This window comes from Equus caballus, chromosome 1, assembly GCF_041296265.1.
Source record: "Equus caballus isolate H_3958 breed thoroughbred chromosome 1, TB-T2T, whole genome shotgun sequence".
Taxonomy (NCBI): domain Eukaryota; kingdom Metazoa; phylum Chordata; class Mammalia; order Perissodactyla; family Equidae; genus Equus; species Equus caballus.
The window spans coordinates 182,704,320-182,721,428 of record NC_091684.1 but is presented as its reverse complement, the minus strand read 5'-3'; the positions used below and the strand labels follow the sequence as shown (position 1 = coordinate 182,721,428).

At 40.0% G+C, this 17,109-nt stretch overlaps 1 protein-coding gene across 6 annotated transcripts in view; it reads right to left on the bottom strand.

Moving 5' to 3' along the window:
* Positions 1–17,109, bottom strand: part of NUBPL (NUBP iron-sulfur cluster assembly factor, mitochondrial) — a 211,704-nt gene that overhangs the window by 38,424 nt on the left and 156,171 nt on the right. For 5 of the 6 annotated variants that reach the window (XM_001490020.6, XM_070241658.1, XM_070241649.1 and 2 more), the window contains one exon: positions 11,857–11,950. In XM_001490020.6, coding sequence (XP_001490070.1) covers positions 11,857–11,950 — 94 coding nt within the window. Of the gene's footprint in view, positions 1–11,856; positions 11,951–12,525; positions 16,098–17,109 lie in introns of those variants that run through there. The other variant, XM_070241643.1, reaches the window with a different exon arrangement.

The following is a 17,109-nucleotide window of genomic DNA, read 5'->3' as shown; positions in this document are numbered from 1 at the left end:
AGGTATTTGCAGTATGTAATGATTCAGTAGTCCATGTAAGCTCAAATTTAAATCATTAGCCACTAACACTGCTGTCAATACATTATCACTGTTATTGCTACACAATGCTTTTAACACAGAGGATGACTATCTTTTTCTTTAAAGTTTCTTCTTATAATGAGCTTGTCATCCATCCCACGGAACAAAATGGAACACACAAAAAGAGGTGCTAATTAGCATTCAGAAAGAGGATCTTTTTGCTTGTACAGGTCTGCCTCCAAGAATTTTCCAAAAGGATATCTCTTTCTAAGTATAAAATTTAATTTCATTCTCAATATGGCTTGGAGAAATGCAAAGTTGATACAAAGGCTCTTTCTAATTCACAACAATTCACCACCACCACCACCCAAAAAAACTCTTTTAAAGTGTTCAAGTAGTTTCTAAAAATACCATACATTTAGAAGGAACTCTCACATTCATTAACTCATTTGATCCTTATAAGTCTGTGGAGTAGGCAGGTGTTCCACAGGTAAGGGAAAAGAGTCACAGAGGGAGCTAGTACCTTGCTAAACAGGTATGAAAGTAAGTAAGAGAATTGATTATTATCTTACAGTGAAGCAATGCTAGTGATTCTCACTAGTACTTTAATACAGAGCCTGCACGTAACCAAATAGCAAGCGCCCACATGCACACTACTACCCCAGACACCAACACAGTTAATACTATAAGGTATCCACTGACCACAGGGATATTATAAAGGACAGAAAAAAGGAGAGCACAAATAAATCCCTAAAATGAAAGGATTTTCCTCTCAAAAAGAGAGTGAAATAAAATGTATGTTTTTAATAAATGCTTTCTTTAACTTATACACAGAAAAACACCCAGGTGAAAGCAGTCGGAGTGGGAAAAGTCACAGGAATAAGTTAGCAGGATGGTAAGAAAGATAAGGAGGCACAAATCTGTTCACATAAACAGTGACAACTAGTCAACTAGCTTTGTTATTTATTCAATCAATATTAATTGCGTAAGTCATTGCCCAAGGTACTCGAAGAAACACTATGATGAATAGGAAAAATTCTTGCATTCAAGCAGCTTACAGGCCAGTGGGGAAGATAATACAGACAGACAGATAAAACATTCATTGATTCAAGATTTCCTGAGTGGTTACAGGAAGGCACTAAGTTTGGCACTGTGAGAAATACAAAGATGAATGAAACAGAATCTTAGCCCTCCAGGGAGTAAGAGTCTGGTAGCAAAGACGACACAGTTATGCAGGTTTTGAATGGAGAACATGAGAAGTGCTGCAGGAGTGGTCCAAATAAAAGGCTATGTGAATTCCAAAGGGGGAGAAGTGATTCCCAACTGCGGGTTTGGTGAAAATGGCAAGCAGACATTTGAAATAAAGGAGATGCAGGTTTTGAGTACTCACTGATTGGGGAGGACAGACATTCTAAGTGAGGGTCAAATGTACGTAAAGACAGGGACTCTGGAAAGTAAAGGGAGGAAAGAGGGGACACTGAGTACATGAGGTTTTTTAGGAGGGATCCCAAGTTATGTGAAGGAGTTTAACGGGAAGGAGAGGGAAGACAAAGCACAGGCGGACTCAGATGGGAGCCTAAAGGGTTTATGTGGTTTATGGGATATGAGCCATAACAAAAGATAGAACATAGAGTATCTTAGAAGAGTTCTCAAGTCAATGATAAGAGGAAAGGAAAATTAGGTTCATAGAGAACAGTAATTCAGTTAGGCTTAAAAAGGCAGACATGATTCTCACAGGCTGGTCCAGAGTATATAAATTGATGAAAGTCATGATTCAAGCCAGGCCAGCAACTCTTTGGTTGGTACTCTTCCCTCTAAATCCTGGGAGATGCCTCACTTTTCGTATTTTCTGAGATATGCTAGGTGTGAAACGACACTGGCCTGAATAAAATCAAACCTCAGGAACTAAGCCTTTAATAAACACACAGACACACACAGACACAATACATGTACCGCTTCCCCCAAATCCCCTTCGCATCCTGACAGCTGCAATTCTGTACTGAGAACCAGTGTGCCTGGAAACTAGCCAGATAGCCAAGACTAGTAAGGATCAGCCCAAAGATAATATTGCTCTTTCCAAGAATCATTTAGGGTTCTACTCCTAAAGGCCAAAGGAGACTGCTTCTAGACTGCCTCCAGACCTTCCTCAGAATGCATGAGTTAAATAGGCCCAAAGCAATCTCTGAGTCAAAAAAATATATATTGAATATAGTACACATCAATATAGACCATTGAATGGATACTCATCAAATAGGGGTGCACAGATTTAGGCATATTCATAGACAAATTTATTTTTATCATAGATCCCCTAGATTAGAATAATTTCAACCTAAATGAGTTTGAATGGATTAGAACTAAACTTAGAAAGTCAATGAGTCAAACACTGTTGGGTTTTGTATTAAGGCAGCTTGGTGTAGAGGTTAATAGCATGAGCCTTAAACTCAATCGGAACTGACATGAACCTCAGTTACGACCCACTGTAACTATGTGACCTTGGGAAAGTTACCTAACCTTTCAAAGATTGCAGAAAATAGGGATAACACCTGTGATAATTAATATAAAATTAATATATGGAAGACTATCACTAAATGGCAGTTTATTAAAAACAGGCAATCATCATGGTACCAATTTATATAGAAGTGTACTGTCCCTAAAGAATCAGCGCTTTCTATTTACTTTTTTAAATTATAAAAATATACATGTTCATTATAGAAAATTTAGAAAATACTGATAAGCAATCCTTTTACTTTCATAGTCCAGAAGTAAATAAGTTTGCGTATTTTCTTTTTTTTTTTTTATTTATTTTTTTATTAATGTTATGATAGATTACAAGCTTGTGAGATATCAGTTGTACATTTTTGTTAGTCATGTTGTGGGTACACCACTTCCCCCTCCGTACCCTCCCCCCACCCCCCCTTTTCCCTGGTAACCACCGATCAGATCTCCTTCTCAATATACTAATTTCCACCTATGAGTGGAGTCATATAGAGATCGTCTTTCTCTGACTGACTTATTTCGCTTAACATAATACCCTCGAGGTCCATCCACGTTGTTGTGAATGGGCCAATTTCGTCTTTTTTTATGGCTGAGTAGTATTCCATTGTGTATATATACCACATCTTCTTTATCCAATCATCAGTTTCTGGGCATGTAGGCTGGTTCCACGTCTTGGCTATTGTAAATAATGCTGCGATGAACATAGGGGTGCAACGGACTCTTGAGATATCTGTTATCAGGTTCTTAGGATAGATACCCAGTAATGGGATGGCTGGGTCATAGGGTATTTCTATTTTTAACTTTTTGAGAAATCTCCATACTGTTTTCCATAGTGGCTGTACCAGTTTGCATTCCCACCAACAGTGTATGAGGGTTCCTCTTTCTCCACAACCTCTCCAACATTTGTCGTTCTTGGTTTTGGATGTTTTTGCCAATCTAACGGGGGTAAGGTGATATCTTAGTGTAGTTTTGATTTGCATTTCCCTGATGATTAGCGATGATGAACATCTTTTCATGTGTCTATTGGCCATATTCATATCTTCTTTTGAGAAATGTCTGTTCATGTCCTCTGCCCATTTTTTGATCGGGTTGTTTGTTTTTTTGTTGTTAAGCAGTGTGAGTTCTTTGTATATTATGGAGATTAACCCTTTGTCGGATAAGCGGCTTGTAAATATTTTTTCCCAATTAGTGAGCTGTTTTTTTGTTTCAATTCTGTTTTCCCTTGCCTTGAAGAAGCTCTTTAGTCTGATGAAGTCCCATTTGTTTATTCTTTCTATTGTTTCCCTCAACTGAGGAGTTACAGTGTCCGAAAAGATTCTTTTGAAACTGATGTCAAAGAGTGTACTGCCTATATTCTCTTCCAAAAGACTTATTGTCTCAGGCCTAACCTTTAGGTCTTTGATCCATTTTGAGTTTATTTTGGTGTGTGGTGAAAAAGAATGGTCAATTTTCAATCTTTTGCATGTGGCTGTCCAGTTTTCCCAGCACCATTTGTTGAAGAGACTTTCTTTTCTCCATTGTAGGCCCTCTGCTCCTTTGTCGAAGATTAGCTGTCCATAGATGTGTGGTTTTATCTCTGGGCTTTCAATTCTGTTCCATTGATCTGTGGACCTGTTTTTGTACCAGTACCATGCTGTTTTGATCACTGTAGCTTTGTAGTATGTTTTGAAATCGGGGATTGTGATTCCGCCGGCTTTGTTTTTCTTGCTCAGGATTGCTTTAGCAATTCGCGGTCTTTTGTTCCCCCATATGAATTTTAGGATTGTTTGTTCAATTTCTGTGAAGAATGTTCTTGGGATTCTGATTGGGATAGCATTGAATCTGTATATTGCTTTAGGTAGTATGGACATTTTAACTATGTTTATTCTTCCAATCCATGTACAAGGAATGTTTTTCCATCTCTTTATGTCATCGCCTATTTCTTTCAAGAAAGTCTTGTAGTTTTCATTGTATAGATCCTTCACTTCCTTGGTTAAGTTTATCCCAAGGTATTTTATTCTTTTCGTTGCGATTGTGAATGGGATAGAGTTCTTGAGTTCTTTTTCTGTTAGTTTATTGTTAGTGTATAGAAATGCTACTGATTTATGCACGTTAATTTTATACCCTGCTACTTTGCTGTAGTTGTTGATTATTTCTAATAGTTTTTCTGTGGATTCTTTGGGGTTTTCTATGTATAAGATCATGTCGTCTGCAAACAACGAGAGTTTTACTTCTTCGTTACCTATTTGGATTCCTTTTATTTCTTTTTCCTGCCGAATTGCTCTGGCCAGCACCTCCAGTACTATGTTGAATAGGAGTGGTGAAAGTGGGCACCCTTGTCTTGTTCCTGTCCTCAGAGGGATGGCTTTCAGCTTTTGTCCATTGAGTATGATGTTGGCTGTGGGTCTATCATATATGGCCTTTATTATGTTGAGGTACTTTCCTTCTATACCCATTTTACTGAGGGTTTTTATCATAAATGGGTGTTGGATCTTGTCGAATGCTTTCTCTGCATCTATTGAGATGATCATGTGGTTTTTGTTTTTCATTTTGTTGATGTAGTGTATCACGTTGATTGACTTGCAGATGTTGAACCATCCCTGTGTCCCTGGTATAAATCCCACTTGATCATGGTGTATAATCTTTTTGATGTATTGCTGTAATCGGTTTGCCAAAATTTTGTTGAGGATTTTTGCATCTATGTTCATCAGTGATATCGGCCTGTAGTTCTCCTTCTTTGTGTTGTCCTTGTCAGGTTTGGGGATCAGAGTGATGTTGGCTTCATAGAATGTGTTAGGGAGTTCTCCATCTTTCTCAATTTTCTGGAACAGTTTGAGGAGAACAGGTATTAAGTCTTCTTTGAATGTTTGGTAGAATTCTCCAGAGAAGCCGTCTGGTCCTGGACTCTTGTTTTTGGGGAGGTTTTTGATTACCGTTTCTATTTCCTTACTTGTGATTGGTCTATTCAGATTCTCCATTTCTTCCTGATTCAGTTTGGGGAGATTGTAGGAGTCTAGGAATTTGTCCATTTCTTCCAGGTTGTTCAATTTGTTGGCATATAGTTTTTCATAGTATTCTCTTATGATCTCTTGTATTTCATTGGTATCTGTTGTGATTTCTCCTCTGTCATTCCTGATTTTATTAATTTGCGATTTCTCTCTTCTTTTCTTGGTGAGTCTGGCTAGGGGTTTGTCAATTTTGTTAATTCTTTCGAAGAACCAACTCTTTGTTTCATTGATCCTTTCTATTGTCTTTTTTGTTTCAATATCGTTTATTTCTGCTCTTATTTTTATTATTTCCCTCCTTCTACTGACTCTGGGCTTTGTTTGTTCTTCTTTTTCTAGTTCTGTTAGGTGTCGTTTGAGGTTGCCTACGTGAGCTTTTTCTTGTTTAGTGAGGTGGGCCTGTATTGCGATGAATTTCCCTCTTAGGACTGCTTTTGCTGCATCCCAAATGATTTGGTATGTCGTGTTCTCATTTTCATTTGTCTCCAGATAATATTTGATTTCTTCTTTAATTTCTTCAATGATCCATTGTTTGTTGAGAAGCGTGTTGTTTAGTCTCCACATTTTTGCACCTTTCTCTGCTTTTTTCTTGTAGTTGATTTCTAGTTTAATAGCGTTATGATCAGAAAAGATGCTTGATATTATTTCAACTCTCTTGTATTTATTGATGTTTGCTTTGGTTCCCAAAATATGGTCAATCCTTGAGAATGTTCCATGTGCACTTGAGAAGAATGTGTAACCTGCTGTTTTTGGATGAAGTGTTCTATATATATCTATTAAGTCCATCTGGTCTAATTTTTCATTTAATTCTATTATTTCCTTGTTGATTTTCTGTCTGGATGTTCTGTCCATTGGTGTTAATGGTGTGTTGAGGTCCCCTACTATTATTGTATTGTTGTTGATGTCTTCTTTTAGTTCTATTAAGAGTTGCTTTACAAATTTTGGTGCTCCTGTGTTGGGTGCATATATATTTATAAGTGTTATGTCTTCTTGGTGGAGAGTCCCTTTTATCATTATATACTGTCCCTCTTTATCTTTCTTTATCTGTTTTGCTTTGAAATCTACCTTGTCTGATATTAGTATAGCGACACCTGCTTTCTTTTGTTCATTATTAGCTTGGAGTATTGTTCTCCATCCCTTCACTCTGAGTCTGTGTTTGTCTTTGGGGCTGAGGTGTGTTTCCTAGAGGCAGCATATTGTTGGATCTTGTTCTTTGATCCATCCTGCCACTCTGTGTCTTTTGATTGGGGAGTTCAATCCATTTACATTTAGAGTGATTATTGAGACGTGGGGGCCTACCACTACCATTTTGTGTCTTGTTTTCCGGTTTTCTTCAGTTTCCTTTGTTTCTCGTCCCATGGTTTAATCTGTTCTGATGTAGAGCTGCTACTCTCTGTTGTTGTCCTTCTACTTATCTCCTCTGCTCTTGGTTTTGTAGCCCCTTTCCTTTTTTGGATTTTTCAGGAATGAGGGTTTTCCTGAGGATTTCCTGAAGAGGAGGTTTTGTGGCAATGAACTCCCTTAATTTTTGTTTATCTGGGAAAGTTTTTATTTCTCCATCGTATTTGAAGGATATTTTCGCTGGGTAGAGAATTCTCGGCTGTAGATTTTTGTCCTTCAGATTTTTGAATATATCATTCCACTCTCTTCTAGCCTGTAAAGTTTCTGCTGAGAAATCTGCTGATAGCCTGATGGGGGTTCCTTTGTAGGTTAGTTTCTTTTGCCTGGCTGTCCTTAATATTTTCTCCTTGTCATTGACTTTTGCTAGCTTCACTACTATATGCCGTGGAGTTGGTCTTCTTGCATTGATAAAGTTTGGAGATCTATTGGCTTCTGTCACCTGAAGATCCATCTCCCTCACCAGATTTGGGAAGTTCTCAGCCATTATTTCTTTGAATAGGTTTTCTGCCCCTTTCTCCTTCTCTTCTCCCTCTGGTATACCTATAATCCTTACGTTGCATCTCCTAATTGTGTCTGATAATTCTCGGAGAGTTTCTTCATTTCTTTTAAGTCTTGCTTCTCTCTCCTCCTCTGCCTGCAACAATTCTATATTGCCATCTTCCAAATTGCTAATTCTTTCCTCCATATTATCGGCCCTACTGTTCAGAGCATCTAGATTTTTCTTAATCTCCTCTATTGTGTTCTTCATTTCCAATATTTCTGTTTGGTTCTTCTTTATCATATCAAACTCTTTTGTGACATAGCTCCTGAACTCGTTGAGTTGACGGTCAGAATTCTCTCTTAACTCATTGAGAATCTTAATGATGGCTGTTTTGAAGTCATCATCATTTAGGTTATATATCTCATTTTCCTTGGGATTGTTTTCTGTGTATTTGTTACTTTCTTTCTGTTCTGGAGATTTAATGTATTTTTTCATATTGCTTGATGTTGTTGATTTGTGCCTCCGCATGGAGATAGAGTTTAGTTGCTCCTTTCACTTGTTTCAGCTGCTGCGGTGGGGGGAGCAGCTGTTTATACTTCACCAACCAGGAACCCTGTCCGTAGTTGCTAACTGGGCCTGGGCCCCTCTTCGTAGCCACAGTGGCCCTTTGGATTCCCTCCTCTGCCGTGGGGGCCGTCACAGGGGGGCTTCAGGCTGCAGGTGCCTACTGTTGTTGCCCACCTAGATGCGCTCTCTCCTTGGGGTCTGCAACGGTGTTATGGGCTTTTCCAGCGGCCAGGGGTGGGATCACTTATATTTGTCGCTCCGTTGCTGTCGGCACCCACCAAATCTCACTTGTCCTCTATGGGTCGCAGGAGAGCTATTGGCATCTTCTACAGTCTGTGGTTAGTACACCTAGCTATGCTGCTTTTGCCCTGGGGTCTTCCAGCCTTGTGGCTGGCGGCTGGGTGCCTTCTACTGGTGCTGTGCAGAGGCTTTCCCTAAGGCTGCTGTGAGCCTGTAGGGTTTCCCCCTAGGCTACTAAGCTGGGTCTCTGGAACTCTCTCCAGCCCCAGTCCTCTCCGAGATCTCTGGCAATCCCTAGCCTCACGGGGTGGGCAACGGCAGCTGGCGGTCGCCCCGCCCTCTGGGATTCTCTCCAGGCCTCTCCCGGAGCCGTGAATGCTCAGCGTGGCCCCTCTGCTAACGGCACACAGAGAGGTTTGTCTGCTGCCCGGGCGGAGCTCCGGTGCTTCCCCTCCGGGTCGCAGAACCGGCCTTTGAAAGTTCCCCCAGCCCCGGTCCTCTCCTCTCTGAGATCTCGGGCAATCCCTAGTCCCACGGGGCGGGCAACGGCAGCTGGGGGTCGCCCCGCCCTCTGGGCTTCTCTCCGGGCCTCTCCTGGGAGCCCTGAATGCTGGGCGTGGCCCCTCTGCTAATGGCAGACAGAGAGTTTTGTCTGCTGCCTGGCGGAACTCTGGCACTTCCCCTCCGGGTCGCAGGACCGACCTTCGAAAGTTCCCCCCACCCCGGTCCTCTCCGAGATCTCTGGCAATCCCTATCCCCACGGGGCGGGCAACGGCAGCTGGGGGTCGCCCTGCCCTCTGGGGTTCTCTCCGGGCCTCTCCCGGAGCTGTGAATGCTCAGCGTGGCCCCTCTGCTAACGGCACACAGAGAGTTTTGTCTGCTGCCCGGGCAGAGCTCCAGCGCTTCCCCTCCGGGTCGCAGAACCGGCCTTTGAAAGTTCCCCCAGCCCCGGTTCTCTCCGAGATCTCCGGCAATCCCTAGCCCCACGGCGGGGGCAACGGCAGCTGGGGGTCGCCCCGCCCTCTGGGCTTCTCTCCGGGCCTCTGCCGGGAAGTTTGCGTATTTTCAAAAGCATCTTTATTACCTGGCCCTATGTTCTTTCAATGGATCAGACTTGAAAAGTGAAATATATAAGTGTCTATAAGAGGATTATAGAACACTAGAAGTTTCATTTTCAGATTTCTTGCCCTTAGGCCAAGAAAAAGCAAAGCAAACAAGGTGTGGTGCTCTCTTGAATGCTCTACAACGTGTCATATTTATCCTTTAAGGCTCGGCTCCAGGAAGTGTTTTACCATTCCCCTCAAACCCGTGATCTCTTCTTCCTTTGATCCCCACATCATGGGTTCAGATCTCTCATCCAGCACTTCTCACACTCCGCATTCTCTCACCCAGGCTTTTTTCGGACCAGCCACTCCCTGCCTTTCCCTGCTCTACCTTCTGGAGCTGGGCTTTTAACCTGAGGACTATGAACCTCCTAAATTATACATAAAAATAGTGTTTCTGCAGGCATAAATACGTTTCGTGGAGAGAATTCACATATTCATCAAATCCTCAGAAAAGGTCTGAGACTCAAAAAAGGTACAGAACTGTAGTCTGGCGAAAAGATCTGTGCCTTTACTATCCTTGGATTCTCTACAGTGCTTCTACCTTAGCATCCACCTTTAAATGGATAAACACCTGTTGATTTAAAATTTTATTAATAAATCATAAAATCAAAGTTAGGTTCTGGTTCAATAAATCTTTTAAAATATATTTTCCTCATCCTCCATTCCCTCATCTTAATATGAAAAGCACTATTTCTGAAAGGAGAATGGTGGTTACCAGGGGCCAGGGGAGGAGGAAATTGAGAGTTATTATTTAATGGGTACAGAGTTTCAGTTTGGGAAGGTGAGAAAGTTCTGGAGATGGATGGTGAGGATGGCTGCACAACAATGTGAATGTACTTAATGCTGCTGAACTGTTATGTATATTTTACCACAATAAAAAAAATATTACTTTTTATTCTCATATAATATTAATTACCTATTACATGGCAGACTCTCCATAAGAGGAAAGGAATAAAGAAATAGACCAGTTAAATTTTAGGATATAAGAAAGAAATCCTCCAAGGAGAAGAAAATCTTAACTCCAATCTACACATTGTTGGGTTGAGTACAAGCACAAATCAAAAGAGGGCGATATAATCACAAACCCTATCCAAACAGAGGGGCTGCTATCTGAGTAAACAAAGGTAAGTTGCTTGGGGACATCAGTTTATTTGTGTGAAGTAAATTAAACTTTTTCAAGGTGCCAAGTCACAACTCAAGGAATAAATGGTAATTTAGCCCAACTTTATCAATGCATTATCCACATGAATAATGTAAGCATCTTGGAAGCCTGCAATAGGCATTTCAAGGTGTGAGGAGCACATTTTATTCAATAACATTTAGTGAGTATTGCTAACATTTAGAAACGTAAAAGTCCCAAAACTACTTAAAAAAAGAAAAAGCAGGCTATATAGTACACTGATTACAAAAAGGAAGAATTATTTTCCTATGTTACTTCCCTTTTTTTTCCCTTACCAAAAAGTTTCAGACTCTTTGAAGGTTACAAATATATTTAAACATCAAAAACACTCATATTAGGGGCCAACTTGGTGGCACAGCAGTTAAGTTTGCACGTTCGACTTTGGCAGCCCAGGGTTCGCCGGTTCGGATCCCAGGTGCGGACCTACGCACCACCTGTCAAGCCATGCTGTGGCAAGCGTCCCACATATAAAGTAGAGGAAGATGGGCACAGATGTTAGCTCAGGGTCAGTCTTCCTCAGCAAAAAAGGGGAAGACAGGTGGCAGATGTTAGCTCAGGGCTACTCTTCCTCAAAAAAAACAAATTCATATTAATGATGCTATATCAATATTTGAAAACAAGGTATATATCTTATCAAAAAGATAGATTCTAAACCTTGTGATGATTAAATGTCAGTGATATCTCTTAGTTACTTATTACCAATGAATAATTGATTTGCAAAACATTACAAAATTCCATTGTTTTCCCCAAATTCCTTATATTTAAGAGAGATTTACAAATATTTCTCCAGTGGAACCTAGGAAAAATCCTTATAAACAGATTCAACATAAAAGCTAACTAATAATATTTGAGTTCCAAATCATAAAAAAGATATCCACTACCATATTGAAGTATTGTATATTTGATGTAAGCTAATATGCTTATTGATCTCTTGACTTTAATGTAAAACAATTAGCAGAATATAAAATTTTCCCATAGTAGTATTTACCAAAAAGCCAAATTTTCCTAACATTTACTCTTATTTAGTATTTACTCAATAAACATTTACCGAGTGCCTGCCATATATCAGGCACTAGGCTGTAACTGCTGGACAGCTGTGACCCAAACAGTCATGTTCCATCTAGATAATTCTTAAATGCTACTGCTTTTCTAGAACTCAGATTTACATCACCATCTTTTCAAACTGTCTTTAGTTTTTGTAAACATACTAGTTCTGGTAACATTTTGAAAAATTCAACTTACGAATCTGATCTCTAAAGGGAAATTTATAAATGGTTGTTTTCTCAGACATAAAAATGCTTGCCTCTCGTGGAGTCTGTTTTTCTGTATGGCGATAGCAAAACATCAAAGACAGCACAAATTACCTTAAACTTTAAGACTTACCTGAAATGGGAATATTCTGTGAGACTGATAACTGCACATCTCCAGTTCCTGGTGGCATGTCAACAACTAAATAGTCCAGTTGACCCCAATCTACCTGAAAACCAAGATGACACAAACATCATTGTGTAACGACTGCAGTGAACAGTGACGTAAACAAACTAAATTGTGAAGCACAAACCCAACAGGCCACACTGGGCATGACTCAGGGCCAGGCTGTGCGGAGGGCTAGGGCAAGGGAGGGTTAGGGCAAGGGAGGGTTAGGGTAAGGGAGGGAGAGGGTAAGGGAGGGCTAGGGTTAGGGAGGGTTAGGGCAAGGGAGGGAAAGGGCAAGGGAGGGTTAGGGCAAGGGAGGGTTAGGGTAAGGGAGGGAGAGGGTAAGGGAGGGCTAGGGTTAGGGAGGGTTAGGGCAAGGGAGGGTTAGGGCAAGGGAGGGTTAGGGCAAGGGAGGGTTAGGGTAAGGGAGGGCTAGGGTTAGGGAGGGCTAGGGTTAGGGAGGGCTAGGGCAAGGGAGGGAAAGGCGCAGCCCAGCCTCCAGCAGACCTTCTCCGACGACCAGGCTGCGTTTCCAAATGCACCCGCCGCCCGCCCGCACACTCACAGTGACCCATTTCACAATGGCTTCCATTCAGGACTAACCATTATTCTCACCGGGAATAGCCCATATTTTACCTAAAAAGGCCTCAGCTTTTTGTCCTTTGGGTTTTTTGGTACAGCATTTCCCACAGCAGATCCTAATATAATTTTTCAGTTTATTATTTTTCCTTCAGGAAACACACTAATAATGAAAACCAATACTTAATAATAAGAAAATGTTAGAACTATCACTAGAGTTTCAATACAATTAACATTTTGATATTTCTTTTCAGGCATTTTTCTAAGTATCTATACCTAGAAAATTCAGCTATCTAACCAACTCCTTAATGCTCAGCCTCGATTTAGATGGGTCTCAAGGGTACCTCAGATGGTTCCTCCCTCTGAGCCCCCAGTCTCCGGGAAAGGCTCCAGAACCCTCTCAGCTGCCTAAGGCAGAAACTTGAAATGAAACTTAACTCTTTCCCTTCCCTCACTATCCTAGTCACTTATTCTGCCTTCTAAAAGTCTCCCGAAAGTATCCACTTGTCTCTTTCCCCACTGCCGAGAACCCAACAAAGGCCACAACTATCTATCACCAAAGCCTCCCAACCAATCTCTCTGCTCCGGTGTTGCCCATCCAGTCCAATTCTAACACCGCTGAAAAATGGTCCATCTAAAATGCAAGTCTCATAATGCCACTTTTTTGTTTAAAACTCTTTTATTGCTTTTTATAAAGTCTGAGCTTAAGCTCCAGAACATTCTGCCTGGTCTTCTTCACTTGCTAATTTCTCCTCATTCTTCAGATCCCAGCTTGAAATGTACTTCCCCTAACTTCCAGTAGATTAGATATTGTGTTCCTACTATGCACTTCTCTTAAGCATTCATTCATTCATTCACCCAACAAATGTTTATTGAGACCTATTATATATTAGGCATTGAGCTAGGTATTGATAATTAAATGGTATCATGGTCCCCCAGCCTCACAGAACTTACAATATAGAGGGAGACAGGTATTAAGCACATAATGAAATAACCCGTGCAAAGGAAGGAAATTATTAAGAGTGAGAAACTGAAAGAAGATCAACATAGCCAGAGAGCAGTGGGGGGGGGGGGGGTGGCCCTCATTTACTGCTGTTTCATGATCTGTCTTCTCATGAAACTGTATCTGAGTTAGAACACCTAGCACAGAATGGACACACAGGAGATGCTTAATAAGTTGTCTTTCAAGAAATGAATGAATAAATGAACACACGCAAAGATTCAAGGTGTTTTTTTAACCTAAGTGGAAATCAACTGTGTATATAATTCCATATCCTGCTTCTTAAAACTTAATAATGTGAAATAACCCTTTTCCATACAATCATATATTTTTTAAAATTAAAGTTTAGATGATGCTGGGTCAAATGGATTCATTCATGTATATACAAATTTATTCAACAGGTATTTATTGAGAATTGATTAGGTGTGAGGTACTGTTCCAAGTGACGGAGATGGAACAGTGAACAAAACAAAGTCCCAGCCCCCACAGAGCTAACATTTTAGTGAGGGAGAAGGCAGAAAAACAGATAGAAAGACAAATCAGAGAGCAAAAAGTGCGATGAAGAAAACAAGTATCAGAGTCAGCCCAGTGGCATAGTGGTTGAGTGTACATGCTCCCCTTCAGCAGCCCAGGGTTCTTGAGTTCGGATCCCAGGTGTGGACCTGCACACCACTCATCAAGCCATGCTATGATGGTGTCCCACACACAAAAAAAGAAAGGAAGACTGGCTTGGATGTTAGCCCAGCAACAATCTTCCTCAAGTAAAAAACAAGAGGAAGATTGGCAACAGATGTTAGCTCAGGGCCAATCTTCCTCACCAAAAAAAAAAGGGAAAACAAGTATCCCCACCATACAAAATTATTTGGTTCCTGATTTGGATATTCAGATCAAAGAGCAAGCGATATTTTTAAAATCTCTTCAATTCCTGAATTTCAGAGAGCAAGTAGCGAGAGTCCAGACAGCAAAAGGTTTATCAAAGAATTGCTTTGAATCTCTTCGGTTCCCAAGGTCAGATGGTGAGAATACTTGAAGAACAGGGAAAAAGAATAGACTAGTGGGAGGTGCTACTTCAGACAGGGTGGTCGAGCCCTGAGGGAAGTGAGAAGAGAAGTGAGCAGTTGTCTAAGGAGAGCATTCCAGGCACAAGAGGCAGCAAATGCTAAGGCCCTATGATAGGACATGCTTGGCACACTCAAGGACTAGCTGGGGAGGCAGCACAGACTTTCTAAAATAGCACCCCCAACCATCAATCTCTCTCCTCTCACTTTGTTTTTCTTCAAAACATTTACCAGTATCTGACACTACATATTGACTTGTCTTTTAGGAATTCTATATTTCTCAAACACAAGTCCTTGATACTGATTTAATGACACATTTTAAGAGAACAATGAAATGAACATAAAGTAGTTCATTTTCAATATAGGGTTCCTTGGTTTGGAAAATACTTACTCCAAAGTTACCCAGGTCCACTATCTACATGAAATATCTACAGAAAAGATAAAGGATACTTTCCATTTTATTCCCTCTGCACTGAGACTCCTAGCACTGGCAGAGTGACAAGTTTCTTTGTTTCAGAGAACATCAAATGACTGGTGCCAACAATTTATCATTATTGTTCCTTGGCATTTAATCATATTTATCATGTTGGCTCCAATTTCTCATTTCTTTAAGGAGAACTGCTATTAAGGTTCCAAGGAACTAAAAATACTTCACTGTTAAGGCAATTAATTTCAAATGATCTTAAATTGAATTTAAACTATCTGAAAAAAAGAACCTGGCCCAGCACCTCCCTCACTCACAGCAGGCACCCACAAAGGCTTGCTGACTTGAACTGAGCTGGACTGAAATCAGTATCTGAGTTTCAGTTTTGTAGCATTCACCAATACTAACATTGAAATATAGTGGCTGCCAGGAAGTTCTAGTTCTCTTGTAAAAGAGTTGTTAAAGCATTGATTTTAGAATGATTTGGGGATTCTCTAGATTATACTTAGTGTTTGTTTACTTGTATAAATTAAGTGTAACTACATGTAGGGAAATAAGTAGTATCAAAACACCCAGGTATCTCATTTAGTAAAATCCAGGGGCAGATCCAGATTTTGTGTGGCCTGAAGCATATCCAATTTGAGTGGTCCTAAGAGTATAAAATCTTGAGAAAGAAGAACAAAGCTGTAGGCATCACGCGCCCTGATTTTAAGCTCTATTTCAAAGCTACAGTAATTAAAACAGGATGGTATTGGCCTAAAAACAGAAACATAAATCAATGGAACAGAACAGAGAGCCCAGAAACAAACCCATGCATATATGGTCAATTACTTTATGACAAAGGACCCAAGAATATACAATGGGAAAAGGACAGTCTCTTCAATAAATGGTGTTGGAAAAACTGAACAGCCATATGCAAAAAGATGAAATTCGATTAGTACCCTACACTATACACAAAAATTAACTCAAAATGGATTAAAGACTTGAACATAAGACCAGAAACCATAAAACTCCTAGAAGAAAACATAGGCAGTAAGCTCTTTAACACAGATCTTAGCAATGGTTTTTCAAATCTGACACCAAAAACAAAAGTAACAAAAGCAAAAATAAATAAGTGGGACTACACCATACTAAAAAGCTTCTGCACAGCAAAGGAAACCAACAAAAAAATAAAAAGGCAACCTACTGAATGGGAGAAAATATTTGCAAATCATGTATCTGATAAGAGACTAATATCCAACATATATAAAGAACTCATATAACTCAATAGCAAAAAAACAAATAATCCCATTAAAAAATGGGCAGAAGATCTGAATACACCTTTTTTTTAGAGAAGACCCAGGCAAACAGGTACATGAAAAGATGCTCAACATCATTAATCATCAGGGAAATGCAAATAAAAACCACAATGAGATATCATGTCAGAATGGCTATTACGAAAAAGACAACAAACAACAAATGTTGGCAAGGATGTGGAGAAAAGAGAACCCTTGTACACTGTTAGTGGGAATGTAATTTGGTGTAGCCACTACAAAAACAGTACAGAAATTTCTCAAAAAACTAAAAATACAACTACCATATGATCCAGCAATTCTACTTTTGGGTATCTATACAAAGAAAATGAAAACACTGACCCAAAAATACACAGGCACCCCCATGTTCATTGTAGCATATTTACAATAGCCAAATATGGAAACAACTGAAGTGTACATCAATGGATGAATGGATAAACAAATTGTGGTAAATACATACAATGGAATATTATCCAGTCATAAAAAAGAATGAAATCTTGCCATTTGAGACATTATGGATGAACCTCGAGAGCATTATGCTAAGTGAAATAAGTCAGACAGAGAAAGACAAACATTATATGAGCTCTCTTACGTGTGGAAACATAAAATTAAAAAAAAAAAGCAAGGTCATAAATACAGAGAACAGATTGGTGGTTGCCAGAGGCAGAGGGTAGGGGGTAAGAGAAACGGGTGAAGGGGGTATAAATTTATTAAAAAGCAAAAAATTTGAAAAAAATCTAACTGTGTTACAGATGGATGACATAACTTCATTGAAGGGAATGGGGAAAAAAATTTACCTAAGTCACTTAGGAAATGAGTAGAGACATGAGACCGAGGACTAAAGAACTATACATAAGCAATGTACTG